General features: G+C 36.1%; 1 protein-coding gene across 2 annotated transcripts in view; it reads right to left on the reverse strand.

The window, feature by feature from the left end:
* SCYL2 (SCY1 like pseudokinase 2) overlaps positions 1–23,844 on the reverse strand; it is a 58,839-nt gene that overhangs the window by 18,687 nt on the left and 16,308 nt on the right. For both annotated transcript variants that reach the window (XM_079935857.1, XM_079935858.1), the window contains exons 3-9: positions 14,378–14,535; positions 8,478–8,622; positions 5,667–5,816; positions 4,257–4,478; positions 3,341–3,457; positions 2,326–2,451; positions 1,216–1,392 (exon numbers count right to left, since the gene is read on the reverse strand). In XM_079935857.1, the coding sequence (XP_079791983.1) occupies positions 1,216–1,392; positions 2,326–2,451; positions 3,341–3,457; positions 4,257–4,478; positions 5,667–5,816; positions 8,478–8,622; positions 14,378–14,535 (1,095 nt within the window). The remainder of the gene's footprint in view (positions 1–1,215; positions 1,393–2,325; positions 2,452–3,340; positions 3,458–4,256; positions 4,479–5,666; positions 5,817–8,477; positions 8,623–14,377; positions 14,536–23,844) is intronic.

Here is a 23,844-nt window from a genome sequence, read left to right on the forward strand (position 1 = left end):
TGTTTGCCACCACATATGTAAGTAATAAGGAAGAAACTATCCCTTCTATCCATGCAGAATACTTAGTTTTGTCAAGGCTCAGTTAAAATTTTTCAGAAGGGATTTTTAGCTAGACGACTACTACTACTACTACTACTACTACTACTACTACTACTACTACTACTAAGGGAAAAAAAATACAAAGAATGAAGACAAATAAGAGCTCAGATGATAGGTTCCTTAGGATTCTATCTGATGCATAGCTTAGTGACCATGGGACTCCACTCCTTTCCCTCCTGACACCTTGACCATGTTTGGAGAACTCTGCTTCGAAGCCTACAGTTCTCTCACCTGCCCTTTCCTTAAGCAGGGGAACTCCTGTCTTACTACCACAGACTTCCTTCTGTTTCCCTCCTTTCAAAGGAAGGACCACAAACAGTCTGTCATAAAACCATTAAATCAGGTAATCAATGGTTTACCAATAAGCTCTTGCCATGTAGTAGCAGAAACTTAATAATATTTACCATGTGCCAGAAAATTTCATTTAATTTCAACAACCCTTTTCACATTTCAGAAATGAGCAAAATAGAAACTTTAAGAGAGTAATGACTTGTCCAAGGAGATGAAGAAGGCGAGTTCTAACCCAGGTATGTGACCCTACTGCTCTCTTAAATCCAAGTCTACCTTGAATCTGGCAAATAAATATTTTAATAGTGTCTATATCAGAGACTAATTAAATTTTCCCTTAACAATATATACACACACATATTACTTCCATGGTGCTGGAAGCATTTCTCCTCTTCTGGTGAAACTATTTATTAGCAATAAAATAAACAACTGGCATAAACCATCTACAAATTAAAGACTCTTAATAACAAAACAAAAAAACAGAAATACTTAAAAGTGCAGGAGAAAAATAAATACTTATTTTCCTAAACCTGTAACTTTCAATAAGGCAATGGGAACAATATAACACATGCAAAATCTCATTACCATTTGTTTTCTGAGACAGTAACTTGTGGAGAGCTACAGACATTTATTTGCAAAGTTCAATTATAATTTTAGGAATGGTTAACTTCAAACATATGCAAAATAGCTTCTAACTAATGGAAAAGAAAGTCTCTCATACTTACCTCAATTTTTAAAAAGTCAAATATCCTTTCCTTTTCTTTTCAATGATAGTTATCATTGACTAAGACCATTGAATAAACAGGAAAAAAATATCTACATACATACCTGGATTGGCTCCTGCTGTTTAAAGACAGGGCCAAGTTCAGGTAGAATTAACTTGACATATTCTTCTTTGGTACATTCTTCAGCAATGAGTAGAACATTGGGCAAAACAAAAGGTACCATGTCAGGGTTTACAAATTCTGAAGTCAAACATGGCAAAATTCTCTGCACAATGACACGCTGAAAGGCAAAAAATGTTTTCATAAAACTAATCTTTATATCAGGTCTTTAGTATTAACATTGAAGTTAAGAGTCTAAAATCTTCAATCCCTTTGGGTAAGGTGACTATATAATTTATAGTTGAAACTGGGACACTTTTGAGAGTAAAATAGGGTGCTATTGCTAATTATGCCAGGACAAAAGACATAACTTGGGAACATCACAGATAAAGGGGGACATACTATTACCCTTCCTTTAGGAAATCTTCCCCAATTAGTCTTCACTAATACAGTTCTCCTCTTAATTTCTTCATTACTTATGATTCATACCACACATTGTTAATTGTTGTTTCATGCACATTAACCCTATCTACACTTACTGTAAAGCCCTTGAAAGCAAGGACAATATTTTGTTTCCCATTTATTCTCCACAGCATCTAAGTAAAGGGCTAGACAAACAGTGCATAACCAATGAATATCTGATAGATTAAACACTGAAGATATTTCTGCAAAGGAATTACTAGTTTTCCAGCCAGTGGCTTCTTTGGCAATCACTAATATTTTTATACCATATTATCCTCATGATTTAATAAGTCAGAAAATGGAGAGTAAAGGAATTGGAGAGACTAGTATCAATACTGCAGTATAACTGCTAGTGAGGCAGTGATTTCCACAATGACAGTTTACGGAATTCTCTTCTGATGTTTAATGTCCAAGTGCTGCCTTTGCATAGGTGGTATCCTTCCAATTTTTTACCCTATTTAATAATTTTTGGAGCACACACAAAAGGTCCACTAAACTTTTGTGACTTCAGTCTGTAGCCTTTTATAGTCACTTATATACCCCTGGCAAAAGTTACATTTTTTTTTTTTTGGAAGGGTTATTATAGTAAGTCAAAGTAAATTTTAAATTCTATACTCCTGACTATATAATAACAAACTGATCAACAACAAACCTTGGGCAGTTTTGGCAGAACCTTTGGCAGTCCTTTGAAAAACTGTGATTTCTGAAGGTTATCTCTTTGGAATAAGGTATCAAAATACTGCAGTGTTACTGCACCAACATCATCAAAGAAGGGAATCTAAAAACAGAGAAACAGAATTATTCTGATAAGTATTAAAGTACTTCTCATATCTGAAACTGACACATTATGGTAAAAAAATATTCAGAAACATTTAGCGAAATGCTGAAGACCACTTAATAAAAATTCTAATTATAAAAATCAGAATAAGAAAGTAATAAATTATTTTTCTTTTCAAGGTCAGTTTTTCAGAAACAGTACCTGTGAGTTAGCTGCACAGTAACATTTTCTTTACATAACTAGTAAAACATTAAAAGATTAAGTAAAATATCTTGAGGGCATAAACAGTACCATTCATTAAAATCCATTGGTTAGGGGCTTCCCTGGTGGTGCAGTGGTTGAGAGTCTGCCTGCCAATGCAGGGGACACGGTTTCGAGCCCTGGTCTGGGAAGATCCCACATGCCGTGGAGCGACTGGGCCCATGAGCCACAATTACTGAGCCTGCGCACCTGGAGCCTGTGCTCCACAACAACAGAGGCCGCGATAGTGAGTGGCCCCCACTTGCCACAACTAGAGAAAGCCCACGCACAGAAACGAAGACCCAACACAGCCATAAATAAATAAATAAATAAACAAACAAACATTAAAAAAAAATCCATTGGTTATATGAGTGAATTTGAAGGCTATGAATTCTTGGGGTGTCTAGAACTTCTGCATGCCTAACTGTAACTATTAGGTCTCTTTATTTGAAATTTTAAACTTTATATCAGAGCACTTACCTGCATAAATTGTTTAACTCTTTAAGATTAAAAGAAGATGAATATTTAATACATTCAAGAATACAGATGTTATCTGGGGACTATATCTGATTAAATCTTCAGATGCATTTAATCAACTTTAACTCATTTTTTGTCCCTCCATCTAAGGCAGGAATTCATATGCACTCACCTTTGTCATTTGATCTGCATCTGGTCTTACAGTTGGAGTTACGTTTAACAGTAGTTTTACATGCTCACGGACTTCCTCAGGTATATTTGTAAGTGAACTAGATCCTAAACGACTCAACTTCAAAAGAGTAATAATGTTAAATACGAATACAAAATATTCAAAAGATACACATTTATACTGTCAATAGTCCATTTAAGAAAACTTTTTGAGGGACTCCCCTGGTGGTGCAGTGGTTAAGAATCCACCTACCAATGCAGGGGACATGGGTTCGAGCCCTGGTCCAGGAAGATCCCACATGCCACGGAACAACTAAGCCCGTGCACCACAACTACTGAGCCTGCGCTCTAGAGCCCACGAGCCACAACTACTGAGCCCGAATGCCACAACTACTGAAGCCCATGTGCCTAGAGCCCAGGCTCTGCAACAAGAGAAGCCACCACAACGAGAAGCCCGCATACCGCAACAAAGAGTAGCCCCCGCTCACTGCAACTAGAGAAAACCCACGCGCAGCAACGAAGACCCAATGCAGCCAAAAATAAATAAAAAATAAATTAAAAAAAAAAAAGAAAACTTTTTGAAATTTACTAAAAAATATATTTTTAGATTGAACAAAGGGCTAATTCTACTGTTGCAAGATAATTAAAACACATCTTTAATACCTGAAATTGTCTCTATTCCTAAAACAAAACACCTAGTATTTTAGACCATATTTCAATTTTCACTCTAGTAAATAAATGCCATGATTAAAGTTGTAGTAACAAATATTAATCCTAAGAATTACTTTTGTTAAGTTGACTTTATGAAAACTTAAAATATGAGACACTCATCTCAGTTTAGAGAATTTTCTGAACATATTTTGGAAAAAAACAAACACTTAATACATTTTTAATGCAAGAAAATATTTAAAGGCAAATACCTGATCCAACTGTCTACTGAAACTCTTGTAAATATCTTGCTTGTTAACTTCAAATATAGCTTTCCCTTTATTAAATACAGCATACATGACAGTTCCTAAAGAGTACATATCACTGGCTGTTTCACAGCTCACAGAAAGTATGTATTCAGGAGCCAAATATTCAGGATTTGGAAGACACAATGATGGTAAATTTGGGTCCCATTCTTTACATGGAAACTTAGGCTATAAAAAGACAGAAAAGGGATTACATAGATTAAATAGTTAAATTAAAGCAAACCACTGTCAAGTAGTAACAATTTAGTTTTAAATTCATACTCAGTCATGCAAGTAAAAATGTCACCATCACTTTCAATTCTAAATTTCCCCAAATCCCAAAACTAGAAAGTGCATGAAACAAGTTAAGAGATAAGAATAAGAACTCTTATAACTTTGAGATTATTGGCGCTCTCTCCCAGAAGACAAATTATCACTACACTATACAATGCATTATGAATACGGAAAGGTCTGGCCTATGTTTTCTGATACACAGGCTTCAAATTTATGAGTTCAAATAGATTATTGTTTGAAACCTTGTTCTTTCACCAACTAGCTATGTGACTTAGTTAACACGTTCAAAGGGATGTTGTAAGATAAACAAAAGTATGGAAAACAGTGCCAGCAGAGTGCCTGATGCATAGTATGTACTCAACCAATACTAATTCTTTCTGCTTCCCTTAAAAATGTTTACTTAAATTAGAAATGTATTTTAGGTCAAAGCATGGTTGTTAAAGGTAACAACTATATTGTAAAAATTTGAAATATTGCAGTGTTTTCCTAAGTATAAATAGGCAGGTTTCATAATCACTAAGTAACAGTTGCTTTTTAACCAGAAAGACTGGGTTTAAATCCTAGCTCTACCACTTACCACTTGTCTGAACTTAGGCAAATTATTTTATTCTATGAGTCTAACTTACTCATCTGTATTATTCCCATACCTCACTGAGTCGTTGTGAGGATAATAAGTAAATACACAAGAAGTGTTCAGAAAAGCGCTTCAATAAATGTTACCCATTATTATCACTGCTATTGTTATCATGCTCCTTAAAGAAGAAACACTGCTAGAGATTCACAATGTTTGTTTGTGTATGTGACACTCTGAGGGAAAAAAATCTACTTAACCCAATAGTGCTCAAATTTGCTTAACTCTAGTACTTTCTTCTCAAGTAACATTACTGAGGAATTAATGAGCTAAATATTCATAGGTACAATGAACACTAGAAATTTTCTATAAAGCTATACATTTAAACATACCATTGTACCACATAGCCTATTTCTACACATTTATCAGGCTTATAAATTCTCTAATCTATTTCAGATGCAATCACAAATTTCCAGAGCTTTAAAAAATGAGAAGAATAAAACCTTCATTACCTCTTGTTCAGAAGGATTGGTCGATGATATACAAAAATCAAAGCCCATTATTTTCCAGGCTCCACTTTTATTCAAAATTATATTTTCAGGTGTAACATTTCCATGAACCATTTTCACACTGCTATGCAAAAATGACAATCCTTCAGAAACCTGTAAATGGAAATAAAAGACATTTTTAATAAAACTCCTTTCAATTACAATAATAAATCTCATAATAATCAAATTTGCTGCTTCTCCCAATAAAAATTTTTTACACGCCAGGTAACAATTAAATTTCATAAATGCAAAAGTACAGATATTCTCAGTTGCCAGAGCATTCTAAGCATTAGCAAGAAAAACCCAATTGTAAAAACAGAGGACAACTATTTATTAAGTTCCTTTCTATACGCACAAAAGCAAAAGAAAAGACAGTAATAAAAGCACTTTGCTACCCAAATTCATTTAGTTCCTGAATTTGAAAAGCGAGAGAATCTTTGGTTTCTTACTTAAAGACAGTAAATATCAAGAAATACCTCTGTCAATTTGATTCTAATTCTTAATATTTTTATATATTTATACTTCATATTGAAATTAAGTTTTTCTGAATAGCATTGTACTCAGTTTTCAAACATTAACTGACATTCACTCATTCTCACACTGGATTAATATTTTGTATTTGTGCCTGAGATTACCATGGAATTTGTTAACAAAAAGTGAGAACTGGATTTGAAAGGGCCAACGTACCAAGTATGCCAGTTCCTCAAAAACTTAAAAATAGAATTACCATAGAATCCAGCAATTCCACTTCTGGGTATATCCCAAAAAGAACTGAAAGCAGGGTCCTGAAGAGATATTTGTTCACCCATGTTCATAGCAGTATTACGATAACCAAGAGGTGAAAGCAACCCAAGTGTCCATCAATGAATGAATGAATAAACATAATGTGGTAAATACATACAACAGAATATTATTCAGCCTTCAAATAGGAAAGAAATTCTGACACACACTACCACATGGATGAACCTAGAGGATATTATGCTAACTGAAATAAACCAGTCACAAAAAGAAAAATACTGCATGATTCCAATTATATGAGTAGTCAAACTAATAGAGACAGAAAGTAGAATGATGGTTGCTAGGGGCTGGGAGGTATGAGAGGTGGGGTGTGAGGAGTTATTGTTTAATGGGTACAGCTTAAATTTTGCAAGGTGAAAAGAGTTCTGGAGATGGATGGAAGTGATGGTTGCACAAGAATGTGAATGTACTTAAACTGTACACTTAAAAATGGCTAAGATGGCAAATTTTATGTTATGTGTATTTTACCACAATTAGAAAATATATACTGTTAAGAGAATAAGATAAGCCACAGACTAAGAGAGAATATTTTTAAGTCATGTATCTGACAAAGAACTTGTGTCCACAATATATAAAGAAATCTCAAAACTCAATAACAGAAAACAAACAACCCATTTAAACAATAAGCAAAAGATCTGAACAGACATGTCACCAAAAAAGACACTCAGATGGCAAGGAAGCATATAAAAAGGTGTTCAACATCATTATTCATTAAGGAAATGCAAATTAAAACTCCAATGAGATACCACTGCACACATATTAGAATGGCTACAATTGAGGGAATTCCCTGGCGGTCCAGTGGTTAGGACTCCATGCTTTCACTGCTGAGGACCTGGGTTCAATCCCTGGTCAAGGAACTAAGATCCCACGAAAAAAAGAATGGTTACAATTGAAAGGGCCAACCATACCAAGTTTTGCAAAGATGTGAAAAAAATGTAACTTTTATACACTGCAATGGGAATGTAAAATGGTACTATCATTTGGAAAACAGTTTTTCAGTTTCTTAAAAAATAAAATATACACATACCATTTGATCCAGCCATTCCACTCCTAGGTAATTAACCAAGAGAAATGAAAGCATACGTCCATACAAAAACTTGCATATGAATGTTCATAGCAGCTTTATTTGCAATAGCCCAAAATTGGAAACAACCCAAATGATCAACAACAGGTGAATGGATGAGCAAACTATGATATACTACTCAGTAATAAAAGAAATATTGATATGCACAACTATATGAATGAATACCAAAATAATCAGATTGATTGAAAGAAGCCAGGCCAGAAAAAGAGTACATATTGTATGATTTCATTTACAAAATTCTAAAAATACAAACTGATTTAGTGACAGAAAGTAGTCAGTGGCTTCCTAGGGTGAGAGACAGAAGACAGCAAGGAGCAGGAGGGGAGGACCGCAATGGGTATGAGGAAACTTTGGAAGGTCCATATGTAAATTGTTTTGATTGTAGTGACGGTTCCACCTATAAACTTAAAAAACTGTATATTTTAAACATGTGAAGTTTACTGTATGCCAATTAATTATACCTTAACAATACTGTTAAAAATAATGAATAAAATGATCTCTGCCCCCCAAAAACAAAGAATCTACTGTATCAATTCACTCTCTAAAGCCGAAGATATTTTGGTAAGCAGGGGAAGGAAAATCAGAAAAAGTGGATGGACTTAACGGATGCACTGTGAAGGTTCACAATTCAAAAACATTAAAAAGGAACCACCACATCCACCAATCAACAAGTGCTCTTCTCCAAAGGTTACTAATGTTATGTTTCATACATTAAAAAGATAGTTTAAGCCTAACAATAAACTGTAGAAAAATTCTAGAACATAGAAATAATTTTTAAATTACTGAGAAGATCTAAAGGTTCACATAAAGCAGTTTATACAGCTAAATTTGAAATGGCTAAAAGCAATTTTGAAGGAAAATATTCTATCCACATGATGAATAAAAATACATACCTGAAGCAAACCATATTTAGTTTCTACATCATAAAGTTTATAATCCTTAATGTCTGGAGATACAGGGGAAGGTAGATTTTCCCAGTTACCCAGAACATTGGCTAAGCTGGCAAAAACTGGTTCCGTACAAAATGCCAAGCAATCCCTGTTTTAAAAAAGAAAAATATTAGTGGTCCTATTTAACTATCAACAAGAAGGTGGACAATTTTAGATTTATTTTCAGCATTAATATAACACACTTAGGCCAATAAAGCAAAGTTAGGAAGCTTTGTATATGAATTCCACTGGATAAATCATTCAGTCTTTTAAGTGTTATAACAGCTGTGATACATTTTTTAAATTTAAAAAGTCAGGAAATAAAAATTGTATCAACTGTGCATTTTGAATGATTGATATTCTTTATGGAAAACCAATGAATTAATTTAACATACTGTTACATTATACCTATGATATTACCCTTATTTCTAAGGCTCTAAATCTCAGAATATGCTCAAAGGAACCTGTAGATTTCCCACAGACACCTCTGGAGCAACGAGTCAGGAAGAGGGACAGGGCATAGCTCCAGCTCCCACAGGACGGTCACTTTTTTTTTTTTCACTGTTAAGAGCAAACACCTGGGTGAGGGAAGGGTCCTGAATTACGTCTCTTGGGACCTTTGTGAGCTGTTGGAACCCTGGAAGGGCACATCATTTTTGCATCTCTAGGACTGTCTTTTGCTCCTGTAAACAATGTGAAAACCCTTTTGTTCTTGCTTTGGGAAACATGGCATCCTGTGGTGTCTTCTAGGGCAGGGGTCCCCAACCCTCGGGCCGCGGCCTGTTAGGAACCAGGCCGCACAGCAGGCGGTGAGCGGCGGGCCAGGGAGCGAAGCTTCATCTGCCGCTCCCCATCGCTCGCATTACCTCCTGAACCACCCCCACCCCCGTCCATGGAAAAACTGTCTTCCACGAAACCAGTCCCTGGTGACAAAAAGGTTGGGGACCACTGTCCTAGGGTACTTTGCAAGCCCTGATGTCCACCTGTCCTCCACAGCACATTGCCAGGACAAGCATGACATGTGTGTGCTCGGTGCGGGGGAGGCGGGGGGGGGGGGGGGAGCGGGGGGGCGTTCCTGTTTCCCGGTGGGTGAGTAGGAGTGACCGTGGAGCCTGTGTGCAGAGGATCAGCAGGGCTTCCCCAGGTTGCTGAGCGGCAGGACGTGTCAGGAGATGTGACGTCCTGGCCAGAGCACGGCCACATGGACACACCTGGAGCTCGGGGAGCTCCCTGGCAGGAGGTCCATGTGGAAGATCTCAGGACCGGGCAGTCAGGTCCAGATGCCAGTGGGAGTGACTAGCCTGATGACTACTTCAATCTCAGAGCACCTTTGCTTTTATCTATTTTATGTATCATTTTTAAAGGTGTCACAAGTTTCCAATTTTTTTAATTACTGTTCTTTGATTTTTATTTATTTTATTTTATTTTTTGGCTGTGCCACACAGCTTGCGGGATCTTAGTTCCCCAACCAGGGATCGAGCCGGGGCCCTCAGCATTAGTAACATTCAATAAGCCTTCAATAAGTCTAATAGAGTAATGACCAAGAGCTCAAGCTCTGAATACAAATACCCAACTTCAAGTCCCAGCATCTCTATTCCTTGTCGGTGACTTTGGACACTTTGAGCCTCACTTTGCCCATTTGTAAACTGGTGATAAAAGACCACCTTGAAAGGTTACTGCAAAGATCAAATGAGCAAATGCATATAAAATACATAGCAGGTTGACTAAAATGTAAGCTCAATAAATGTTTACAATTGCTATTGTAATTACCAACTGTCTGAGATTCAAGTCCTAACATTTTGGACTTTGGCTTAGGCTCTGGCAATGAAGAACTACAAGGCAGTGCGGTAACAAAGCTATACCAAGCCTCTGCACCTGGACAGTAACTGTTTAATGGCAAATATGCCTTTTGCTGTTCTGTCAGTAATACTTGAGTTACTTTTCTTTCACTTTGAACCCATTTTTCAAATGAAAGCATATGCAGAAGTTCAATATGTATGAGTGATCAAGACAGAGCTGCTTAGGTTGAAGAAGAAAGTTACACTGTCCTCCCTGCTCAGTTATCAATAAAGATGATGATCTTGATCTTGTTCTTGATTCCCACACTAAGCTCATTAACACAGTGGACACAGGCTTTCGTTTGCTGAACTGCACTGGAGGAAAACTGCTCAAAAACCCCTTAGTCTTCTCTACAGTTTCCAATGATTCCCAGGACTCGTTTATTTTAGCAACTCTTATTTTTTTCCTTTTCTGTCTTGTCCCCAAAATCATCCTTGGTCATATCAATATTCGTAAGATTATTCTTCAAGCTTGAAGGCCTTATTATCTTTCATGAATATTTATTTCCATCATCATTACAAACAGTTACACACCAGAAGGGCTAAATCCTCTCTCAAGGACCACCTCCCCCAACCGCAGCTGTTTACTAGCCATTCATCTCCCACCCTTTTACTACCACCACCTAACCTAGCTTCCCAGTACCTTTATTCAACAAATTTGAAGTATTCAGTTCTGACTACACTTTATTCCTGTCTTTCTCCCTACTACCTCAACAATAAACTATCGCCCTTACTACCCTTTACTGGGCAAACCCTTATTAACCCTGTAGGCGCCATCACAGGTTTCTTTTACTCTCTTATGTCGTAAGCTGAAGGAAAAAATAGAAAACCCAAGTCTCTGTAGACTCATAGCCTAAAGATACATAGTATACTTTATTTAACCTCGCTCTTTTTATTTTTCAAGAACATCCCTTCATAGCCCTCTTATATTAACTCCTCATTCCATTAACTCCTTATTCCTTTACCTACTACTCGTCTATTATCCATGTTCTATCTTGAAAAAGTAAAGTTCATCGAACATGAATGATCTCATTTCCCTACACTTTACCTCAGTATATTAGTGATTTGCAACTATCCTCCTGAAATTTCCTTTGAGTTCCTCCTATGGGACTTTATTCACATAATGATGTCTTCTCTGCTGGGTTCCTTTCTAGCTTCCAAACTGCCATCCTACTGAAATTACTGAATATCACTAACAACCTCTCACTAGTCAAATGCAATGGATTCTTCTCAGTCCTTATTTCCTTTTTATTTGGTGGTCCCCAGTGTTAGGGAGTCCTTTCTTCCCTCCTTTGGCTTCCATAACATGTTGCCAATTTTTCTCCTGTCATACGACAGGATCCTTCCAATTTCTTTTGCTGGCTCTTCTTTCCCCTCTACATTTCAAGTTCTGTCCTCACTACTCTGCTCTTTTGACTCATGCTCTTGAAATTCATTTTTTTTCATGGTTTTAATTACTACCTATATTTTACTCACCCCCATATACATCACCAACTCTGAACTTTCACCTGGATTACTTTTCTTTTTATTTATTTATTTAAAAAATTTTTTTGATGTAGATCATTTTTAAAGTCTTTATTGAATCTGCTATAATATTGCTCCTGTTTTATGTTTTGGTTTTTTGGCCCTGAGGCATGTGGGATCTTAGCTCCCCAACCAGGGTTTGAACCCGCACCCCCAGCACTGGAAGGCAAAGTCTTAACCACTGGACTGCCAGGGAAGTCCCTGGATTATTTTCTATAGCACATTTCTTTTGGATGATTCCAGTGTCATCTCCACATTATTAAGTCATTAAAAACCAGAAGTTATTTTTTTCCTTCCCTAAAGGGTTCCTATTTCTATCAATGCTACTGCAATTTTTACAACCTTTCAATGAAAATGCCTTAAAGTAATCTTTGAATTATCTCTCTTCATGAACGCCAATAAAGCCCTAGTCCTATAATATTTAAATCACTATAAAAGAAGCTGCAGGGACAGAGAAAGATATAAAACACTAGCCTTTCTCCCTTCAAGAGATTTAAAACGTAATGATGAAATACAAGTTAGGGACTTCCCTGGTGGCGCAGTGGTTAAAAATCCACCTGCCAATGCAGGAGACACAGGCTCGATCCCTGCTCCGGGAAGATCCCACATGCCGTGGAACAACAAAGCCCGTGAGCCACAACTACTGAGCTTGTGCTCTAGAGCCCGCGAGCCACAACTACTGAGCCCACGTGCCACAACTACTGAAGCCCACGCGGCTAGAGCCCGTGCTCCGCAACAAGAGAAGCCAACGCAATGAGAAGGCTGCGCACCGCAACGAACAGTAGCCCCCGCTCGCCGCAACTAGAGAAAGCCCACACGCAGCAACGAAGACCCAATGCAGCCAAAAATAAGTTAATTAATTAATTAAATTTTTAAAAAAAATGCTACTTTATCCTCAGTCGGCTAAATATTGAGTCACCATATGATCCAGCAAGTTGGCTCCTAGGTTGTACACCCAAGGGAAATGAAAACGTATGTCCACACAAAAACTTGTACACAAATGTTTACAGCAGCAGTATTCATAAAAACCAAAAAGGAGAAACAACTCAAATGCCCATCAACTGATGAACAGGTAAACAAAATGTGCTATATTCATACAATGGAATATTAAAAAAAAAAAAAGAAATACAAGTTAAAATAACAAAGGTGGGTAAGTTCTGATAGGTGACACTATAACTACTGATAGAAAACACTCTAGAGGAAATAGCACAAACAAGCATGGAGTCAGGAAAGCTCAGGACAAGTGTGACCAACAAAACTTAGTCCACTTTGAGATAGAGGGTTCATAATAGTGAGTGTTACATAAGAAGACAACAACTATAATCTTCTTCTGGGTTTATTTACACAAGGAAGGGCAGTAAAATATTATCATGATAAAAGACATAAAATAAGTATATTTCTGGGTAGGCACAGCATAGGCTCAGGAATCAGGGTGCCATAACTATGTGGCTTATGTAGTAGCAGCTCCAATCCTCAGTTCTTCTATATAGTTGTTGAGAATTAAATAAGTTAAACAAATACAAAAAATTTAGTACAGTTTTTCACATGGTAAACATTAGATTTTTTTCTTTTAGGTTCAAAGAAAAGATCTTGTGTCTTTGGGGGAAGTGAGTAAGTGACAGTGGGTTACTAAGATTCTAAAGTAAGAACTATGTAGAAATCCAAAATATAAAATAGATAAAAACCAAACTGTCCTGGTTGACGGGAGATGGGAAGCCTGGGCCCCTGCCAGCTAGGTTTCTCCCCCTGCCTCTTCTTTCCCTATCCTTAAAATCCTAGGGTCCACAGAATGCATTGGCAAACCATTTGGTTAAGATCTGATTTAAGAGAGGGGAATACAGTCTGCTAAGTAGGAAGGAAGGAATAAATTAGGGGTTATGAGTAATGTGGAAAAGATTTATATAGCTGGGTATCTAAAGGAGTTATTGAAAGCACCAAGGCTTGAGGATCCAGTTAAGATTACACAACATAAATTCTGTTTTCTTGTCATTCTCAGCAACAGTTCCCAAGCTCATTTTGAGAAAAAGAGATAGTAGAGTAACTGAGGACTATGAACTGACATACTGGACATAGTAAAAGGTTAAACGTCGAGAACAGTACTACCTGGAATAGACATAAAAATAGCCTCTGAATATTGAATCAATGAAAAGGGGGCAATGAATTCTAGCAAATTAACAAGAAAAATTACTTTCAGGCAGGGACTGTATTCTATACTTCTCTCGCATCTTCCATTTGGACTGCTGTAGTCTTGAACATAGAGTAAGCAAATACAGACTCATGGCAAATGTGAAGAAAACTTTTATTAATATTTCAAAAAGAGACATATACATAGAATATTCAAATAAATTTCAAAGAAGTAACTAATCCATAAGAACTCAACACTCAGTTGATAAGAACTTTTCACTGACAGTATACTGTATAGATAGATTTCAAACATAAAGTTTTTTTAAAAAAAACTATTTGTTTAGGAAATCTCTTATGTAAGTTTTCATAAAAATTTACCTGGATTCTTCTAAAGGATGTTGGACAGTAAGAAGTCGAGGGTGTCGTAGTCGAGTTAACTGTTGGACTCCTCGTTTTAGAGAATCGATGATTTGATCCTTTTCAAATTTTTGATATTTGTCAATCAGCTTTTTATCAAAGACAAAAACAGCTACTTCCTAATGAAAGAAATGTGTAACTAATTAATCAAGAATATATAAAAGCAATAAAATTTTATTTGAGTGTCACAACAGTCTACAAAGAGAAATAACTTAAAACGGTGCATTTTAGCACCATTGTTAATACTTTTCTGATATTAAAAAGTTGGTTTCTTCATAATTACTAAAGTTAAATATTTTTAGAGTTATAAGACTAAGAACCCTCATCTAAGGAGAACATAGGAAAATCTCCATCTTTCAACTCTGGTATCAGAGATACACACAAACTGTGTGTAATGTGTTGTCTCCTATGTAGTAATCTCTTATTTTACTGGAATTCAAATAAAAGTTAAAATGTTAAAAAATTCAAAATGCTTTTCATAGTGATAACCCTGGATTATACTTCAGAGTCTTGAAATACTTTTTAAAAGAAATGTCTTACATGTCAGGGAGTGCTTATTTATACAAAAACTCAATTTGTAAGCATCTTTTACATATGAATAACCCATACTCTTTCTCTCTCTCCTCTTGTTAAGGGCAGTAACTGGGAATGGTTACCAGCACGGGAAACTGCTCCCCTATCGTCTCTCTGAGATCAGTCACAGCTTATTTTATACTACTAAAAGCACACAACCTCCTTAACCACCTTCTCTCTTTCATTCTCTCTCAGTTGCACAAAGAAAACAGTTCCCATCAAGTTACCTAATCTTAACAAATCAGTCAAAAAATAGCCGTATTGATAGATGATATATTACAACTGTGTAATACATCAGTGATGCTGCTAGCTCTCCATCATAAATGCAAAGAAAACTGATAAAGTTGGAAGTAAAATTAGCAAAGAATCAATGCTAGCCCTCCAAAATTCTATGGAAGACTTTGAATGACTCTTTCAGAGCTCTGTGTCTCTTTCAAATGCTTTTAATTAAACCTACTACTACTCAACTATCTTTGAGTTGATACCAAGACAGTATCTTTCCATTTTATTGCTGTTCTCTTCTAATTATTTTTGCTACATTATGATTATTGCCTTCACAAGTTAGCCTGGCAACCTATTTACATAACGGAGATTCACTGCAGAAATCCAAATCAGTAAATTCCTCAAAACACAACTTGTTTTAAGTTGGAGCCTCCTTAGACATATATAGATAAGTTAAGGATTTTAGAGGATTGAGGCTCTGAAAAGTTATAACGTAAAGGGACTATATTAGTGACTCAAATCGAACACCCTATTCCCCAAGCATCTGTGTACTTTTTAGGAATTATTCCACTCTTCACAGCAACCCATGAGACAAGTTATTATCCTCACTTCACAGATGAGGACACTGTGGAAAAGATAAACATATTATCTAAGATCTCACAATTGGTAAGATGAAGAATCAAGATTCAAACCCAGTCAGTCCAACTCTAGGGGTCACTTTCTTAGCCAATACACCATTCTGTCTCCCCAGAAATAACAGGGCCAATAAATAAGACCCTAGTAAAACATGATATATGCCTTCAGTAAAACTATTTGAGTGAGAGCTTTAAATAGCACTCATATATATACTGCCTTCACAAGTTAACCTGGCATATACATATACACATACACACACACAAACACAAAATATTAGCTCTTTTGATCATTTTGAGACACAGAACAGGAGCTAAGAGCATTATGTAATATTAACTTGAACTAAAAACAAATGACCTACAAGTTCAAGTTCCCACCTCACTATTCATGTGTACAATTTTTAGTAAGTGTTCCAACATATTTTATAAATGCATCTAATTGAAATGTGTTTATTTTTTCAAGATGTTTTAAGTCTTTAAAAAAAGATTACATGAAGTAACTTCTGAGCTCCTACAGATTCACCACTCTAAAGGCAGAACACTACAGTTCATAAAGAAAAAAAACACAACTCTCTCTGACATTCATTTATTGTTTTAGGTCAAAAATGAAAGATTCCTACATAGATCAGAACAGGTTATCAACTATCTTAAAAATATTTTCTTTGTTCGGGGCTTCCCTGGTGGCGCAGTGGTTGAGAGTCCGCCTGCCGATGCAGAGGACACGGGTTTGTGCCCCGGTCCGGGAAGATCCCACATGCCGCGGAGCGGCTGGGCCCGCGAGCCATGGCCGCTGAGCCTGCGCGTCCGGAGCCTGTGCTCCGCAACGGGAGAGGCCACAACAGTGAGAGGCCCGCGTACCGCAAAAAAAAAAAAAAAAAAAATTTCTTTGTTCGGATCAGTTAATTAAAATTAACCAATGTCAACAAAGTAATGACTAATTAACTAACCTTTAGGCCTCATACTGACTCCTTAAAAGAAAACTCTTAGCCTGCACCTTGAAACCTTTCAACAGAATAGACTATCATCTAATTTCTAAATTTGTCTTTCCTGTACTACTTCACTATACTACTCCCTCTGCTAACACATATCACTTGTATAAAAATCCTATCCGTCTATACCTATATGTATATTACAAGCTTCTTGAAGAAAGAAACCATGCCATAAGTGTCTCTGTACCCACCACAGGATCTTCACCTAAAAGATACTCAGATGTTCATTGCCTACTGATGGTCAGTAAAGATAAGCAACTACTCGAAGCATTTCATTATCATGTTGAATTAAAACCGTTTTCAACTTTTCATTATGAAAATTTTCAAATATACAAAAAAAATGAGGTAGTGCAATCATCCAATATATCTTCCACTTAAGATTCAACAACCGTTAATGCTAATTAAAATGTGAGGCCCTTTTTGCAAAATTACAAATAATACCAAATATAAAATAATGTAAGCAACATTTGGCACTCTATTGTTTATTCACTTAATATTTTTAAAAATACATTGGCAAAGAGAGTTACCCATAAATAAAAAGTATTTTTCTCAATAGCCTATCTTTAAACAGAAAAGGATATGAAATAAATTATCTTTTCTAAAAATTAATATTTGTCATAATGGAGGCTGTCTTTTGATATAGACCTAATTTATAATTTTTAAAAGCTACTTTGCTTACTATAACTACAAAGTTGAACTCTCACTGAAAACAAGATAATTTAAGTAATAAAATCTGAGTTAGTATACACCAATGTATCTAGGATTCCCTAATAGCAATCATGAACTCCACTAACCTATTCCTCAGAGCCACCAGAGATGGTTTTTGAAACATAGACATTCCCTGAAATCCTTTATTTTATGGGCCTTTCAGGACTGGCTGGTGGTAACTCCAAGCATCATGTTCTTCTTTTTTTTGTGTGATTTTGGAACAATGTTCCTTTCTCAAAACAATAAAACAAAATATAAGTTTTTATTTAGATTAAGTTAAAAATAAGTTGAGATGACTGAGAGATAACAAGATATACTCCTTAAAATTACTAGAGATAGTCTATGATCATTTTTGATCTAAGCAACTTGACTAGCACATTCACCTTTGCACAATGGTTTCCTTTACATTAAAGCTGTTAATATTTTAGAATTTAACTATTTATAATAATTTAATTATGCCTCTGTCTACACAATATTAGCAAGCTTTACCCCATGGACACTGGCATCTAGAATAACATAATGTAAATTCTGTAATAAGGAAGGGACTGTGTCCAAGCCTACATGTAGTAGAGTGGATAAATATGAATAGGTAAATTTTTACTGCATGATTTTAAAAAATTGATCAATCTTTATTATCCTCATATGAATAGCAATTTAACTGAGGGTGTTACGAAGCTTATGAAGCAAGGCAAAAGAAATAGGCCAACAAGTATGACTTTTAAGGCAAAATAAGACTGGAGTTGCCTTATTTTTTTAAAAAAGAACTACTCCAAAGCTGGATAAAAAAGATCGTAATAAATGTGGGACACTAGAAGACTCCTAATAAATGTTAAATCCATTTGAAGAGTAGTCACCTGGCAACACAGAATCTTGTGTCAAGATAAACAGAAATGCTTAATAAATAAATGCATGAATAGCCTGAGAACCAGGCAAAATTTTATATATAAACATACACACACGCACACGTATTTTTTAAAACATTTTCCCCCCAAATAAATCCCTTGGCTTGACATAGGAGAGTTGAAAGAGATTTCAAAATGTTGAGCTATTCTTTTACTTGAAAAGAAGTAAAAGTTATATATACAGGTGGGACAGAAACTATTTATGTAGTGCTTTTATTACAAATTATTTAAATACATAGCAGCCTTTATAGTTATAGTATTCCTATCTAACAGATACGGTGATGGTATTTCAATTTTAAAGGACATATATATGAAGCAAACGTTTCTCACTTATATATACAGTTTGACCAAAAAAATTTCCCTTTAATGACTTGTTTAAATAAAGTCTAATTAAAAATTAGAAAAGCTAATGAAATCCAGTGCAGGGCATTTGTCTCAGAAATCTCTCTTAAATATTCTTTAAAAAGGAAATAAGGATATATTTGAAAAGAGTGTCTATGTTTATAAAACCATTTTAGTCCTAAATATGCTACTCTGTAGAAAGACTAAGTCAGCTTCAAAGCTATTAGAGAAATACAGCAGCATAAACTCTAAGCCTAGCAACTATCTACTAGACATTATAAAAGTTCAAGAGGTAGGGGAGCAAGAAATATTTCACTGAATTTTCAAAAATTAAATAGCCCTTTTTAGTTCAAAAGACTAACTATGGAAAGGTTTGGGCAGAGATGTGGAGATCTATAACTGCTGGTGGATGTGTACATTGGCACAAACACTCTGGAAAGCTTTTTGGCACTGAACAGATACATACACTATTACCTAGCAATTCCATATCTAGGTAACATGTCATATATGCCAACAGCATACAACAATGTTCACAGCAGTACTCTATATATCAATGAAAAGAAAAATTGCTATGTTCAACTACATAGATGTATTTCATGAAAATAAATTTAAGAAAAGGGAGCCAAACACAAAAGTACATGCTATGGTTCCACCTAAACAAAATTCAAAAACTGGCAAGATTATTCCTAAGTGTCAAAGGACAGGAGAGCAGTTAGCCCTGGAGAGAAGGGGTGGGGTTCGGGCGGGGGGAGGTAATAAATATGAAGAGACATGAGTATTAGCAGTGTTTTCTTGATATGGATGCTGGGTACACAGGTGTGTTCACGGTGAACATTCAAAAAGCTGCTCACTCATGATTTGTGCACTATTCCACATGTGAGTTCTTAAAAATAAGTTTATATTTTAAAAATTAGACAACTTAAATTCCCTAAATGTCACCTTGAAATGTTTTATAGCATCTCTAGAAAGACATTCTAGAAAGAGTAATGGTTAAGAACTAAGAGCTGCTTCTAAATAAACACTCAAAAAGGAAACTAAATAGCACTTGAGCCTAAATAGTAGCTTCCAGTGCTAATAAGCTGTATTTAAAGATCTATCCATTTCAACATGTTTACATGTTGTATTTGGTTAAGTTTATCTAAATAATAACTTTTAAAAATCTTAACGGCTCATTTTATATACAAAACTGGCCTAAGAAATTTATTTTACTGCAAAAAATCAACTATACACTTGTCTTGAAGATTCTTAGAATTCTTAATTTCACTTTCATAAATTATTCACTATGAGGTGTTTCTTCAATGAATGTCTTTCAAAAATAATAAAAAGCAACAGAAACTTATTTTTGGAAGCATAAAGACAGAATAATAATACAGATGTCCAATCAGGTACAATGAAGGCACAAGTAACCAGGTGCAAGTAACTTTTTATTTACCAATTCTTTATCGTGCTGCATTCCAGGTTTCATAAATATGTACTTTTTCTCATCAGTTTCGTAGGTGCTATTATTACTACTCTTCTAAGAGGTCTTCAAACATTTAGGTTAAAAAGTTAAAAGTTGGGACTTCCCTGGTGGTGTAGTAGTTAAGAATCCTCCTGCCAATGCAGGGGACACAGGTTCAAGCCCTGGTCCGGGAAGATCCCACATGACGCGGAGCAACTAAGTCCATGTGCCACAACTACTGAGCCTGAGCTCTAGAGCCCAGGAGCCACAACTACTGAGCCCACGCGCCACACTACCAAAGCCCGTGCACCTAGATCCCGTGCTCCACAACAAGAGAAGCCACCGCAGTGAGAAGCCCGCACACCACAAAGAAGAGTAGCCCCAGCTCACCGCAACTAGAGAAAGTCCGTGTGCAGCAACAAAAACCCAATGCAGCCAAAAATAAATAAAAATAAATTTTAAAGTTAAAAGTTCTACATGATCTGAAAATTATAATTAATCATGTATTAATGTGAACTTGAAATAACCCTAGGAAAAAATACACAGATAATCTTTAAAGGGGTATGCAAACCCTAAAAAGGATTCTTTTAACGTGGAAATACTGCTGTGTTTTTTGTTGTTGTTGGGTTTTTTTTGGACAATGTGAAATTATGATACTTTTTTTGAAGATCATGTAAAAAAGTGAAATGGGGGAAAAGAACAAGATTTAAACTTTAAATGCAATGGTTTAAATATCATGGTATTTATTTCACTGCCATGTAACAACAGAAAACACCTTCATATTTTTAACTATTAAAACCAGGTATGAGAGCTTCCCTGGTGGCGCAGCGGTTAAGAATCCGCCTGCCAATGTAGGGTACACGGGTTCGAGCCCTGGTCGAGGAAGATCCCACATGCCGCAACTAAGCCCGCGCTCCCCAACTACTGAAGCCCACACGCCACAACTACTGAAGCCCGTGTGACACAACTACTGAAGCCCATGCGCCTAGAGCCCGTGCTCTGAAACAAGAGAAGCCACCACAATGAGAAGCCCACACACCGCAATGAGGAGTAGCCCCACTCGCGGCAACTAGAGAAAGCCGGCGCACAGCAACGAACACCCAACACAGACAAAAACAAATAAATAAATAAATTTATTTTTAAAGAAACAGGTATGAAAATCTCCTAGCCCAAAGCCTCATACCCGATGTTTACCACAAAGTCAAATTTAAGATCATATATTCTACTATAAAACACAACTACAATCAAGTACACTGTATGCTAAATCAAATAAAGCTGAGAGGGTAAGAAAGATGCCTTCAGTCTCAATGTCCCTTTAAGGGGGAAGAAAACGACTAGCAGAGTATCCTTTTCCATTATTTTTCTCCCAGTTTCTCTAAAATCAGCACTGCCCAATAGAACTTTCAGTGATGATAGAAAGTTCTTTACCTGCACTGTCCAATAGGGTAATATGAGCCACATGTGGCTATGGAGCATTTGAAATGTGACTAGTCCAATAAAGAAACTGAATTTAATCTTATTAAATTTTAATTAATTGAAAAAACCATATATAGCTTATGGCTACCATATTGTATCAAGTACAGCTCTAGATTATCTATTTTCTCTGATTCCTTTTTAGTAAAATGAGGCCATTGAAAAAAGAACTAAAACTTTTCAATTAAGGGAGAAATTCAAATGAGGCTTCAGTGCCAAGAGACTTAGCTATTCCTTAAGGAATTAGCCAGCAGTCGAGACAGGATACTCAGAGTTCTAACCCTCTGAGGTTTGAAAGAGGCAAAAGAAAATTCAAAATCCACAGAGAGCAATGATATATTCTAAAACTACCTTTTTCCTCAAAGCAATAAATTTGGGGAAAAAAAGGAATACAGTTAAAGTATCATAAGAGATCTCAGTTCCGGAAGTCAGCAGTTGAGAAATGCTGTATTAATGTGTAATATCTAATTAACTATCTATTATTTATGCCTGGTTCTCATGTTCTATTAGCAACAACAGAAGCTCCAACATTAGAGGATTTCAGCATATGAACTAATGATATAAACACAAACACCTAGAACTCTTTTGGTTAAGGACAAAGACACTATTATGTTATCACGTTCTTAATAAACAATGCAAAATTTAGTAAATTTGGTGTTATTTCATTTTCCCTTTCTATAATTGATTATAAAAGCAATTTGTGCTGGTGTTGGAGGTTGGTCATTTATATAACTTCATGACCTCATTCATAACTTTTTAAGTAGTCAATACTCAAGAAACCATTTATTTTTTTGGATGAGCTCTTGGTGAAAGAGAAAACAATGTTCAAAAATGACCAATCGGGCTTCCCTGGTGGCGCAGTGGTTGAGAGTCCGCCTGCCGATGCAGGGGACACAGGTTCGTGCCCCGGTCCGGGAAGATCCCACATGCCGCGGAGCGGCTGGGCCCGTGAGCCATGGTTGCTGAGCCTGCGCGTCCAGAGCCTGTGCTCCGCAATGGGAGAGGCCACAACAGTGAGAGTCCCGCGTACCGCAAAAAAAAAAAAAAAAAAAAAAAAAAATGACCAATCAATATTTAAGATAAAGATCAACTTTGGACTTAAAGACTTCTAACCAAATGGCAATAAAAACAAGATTTACACGTCGGGTACAAACCACATACCAGCAATCTATCACAGAACCAAGATTCTTCCTTCATAAAAGGATAACCAAAGCCAATTCCGTCTTTAACATACTTGTTTGGTAAATAAGCTGGTTTTGGAAAAGTCACAATGCATACCCACAATTGTACAATTTTGATAGTCATTGGAAAATATGTGTATTAAATCCCATGTCTTAAATTTGATATGTTTCACGTATAGGGAAGTAAAAGTACTTTTGGAAAGTGATTTTTCTTTTTTTCTTTTTTTTTTTTTTGCGGTACGCAGGCCTCTCACTGTTGTGGCCTCTTCCGTTGCAGAGCACAGGCTCCGGATGCGCAGGCCCAGTGGCCATGGCTCACGGGCCCAGCCACTCCGCGGCATACCGGGGCACGAACCCGTGTTCCCTGCATCAGCAGGCGGACTCTCAACCACTGCGCCACCAGGGAAGCCCTCTTTTTTCTTTTTTGATTCTTCTTTTTAAAGAACATATTTCCACAAACATTTTAAACCTGGTGATTTTTCAATTCTTTAACAATTCCAACAGAAAGTTGTTAGTAAAATTTAACACTAACAATCCTCCACATTTCTAAGAACAGTCTGTTGGTCTCTTAAGTCAAATAAAAATAAAAATACAACTCATTCAAACTACTCTTCACTAAAAGAACAGTTTTAAAATAATTTTTAAATCAATATACCCCCAAACATACTACTGATTATATGCCACAAATGTATCCCCTGATAGAGGGAATAAGGATGCTTAAAAAAAGAATGTTAGAAGAATTTAACTGAGTATTTTGTCGTAATGTATTGATAAAGATAAAAAGGAACATGGCAATTTTTATTCTAAAACACTTTGCTAAAAGAGGGAGGAGATATGGGGATATATGTATATGTATAGCTGATTCACTTGGTTATAAAGCAGAAACTAACACAGTTGTAAAGCAATTATACTCCAATAAAGATGTTAAAAAAATAATAAAAACCACTTTGCTAAATATTAAAATC

Source organism: Stenella coeruleoalba (genome assembly GCF_951394435.1).
Source record: "Stenella coeruleoalba genome assembly, chromosome: 11".
In the NCBI taxonomy this organism is placed as follows: Eukaryota; Metazoa; Chordata; class Mammalia; order Artiodactyla; family Delphinidae; genus Stenella; species Stenella coeruleoalba.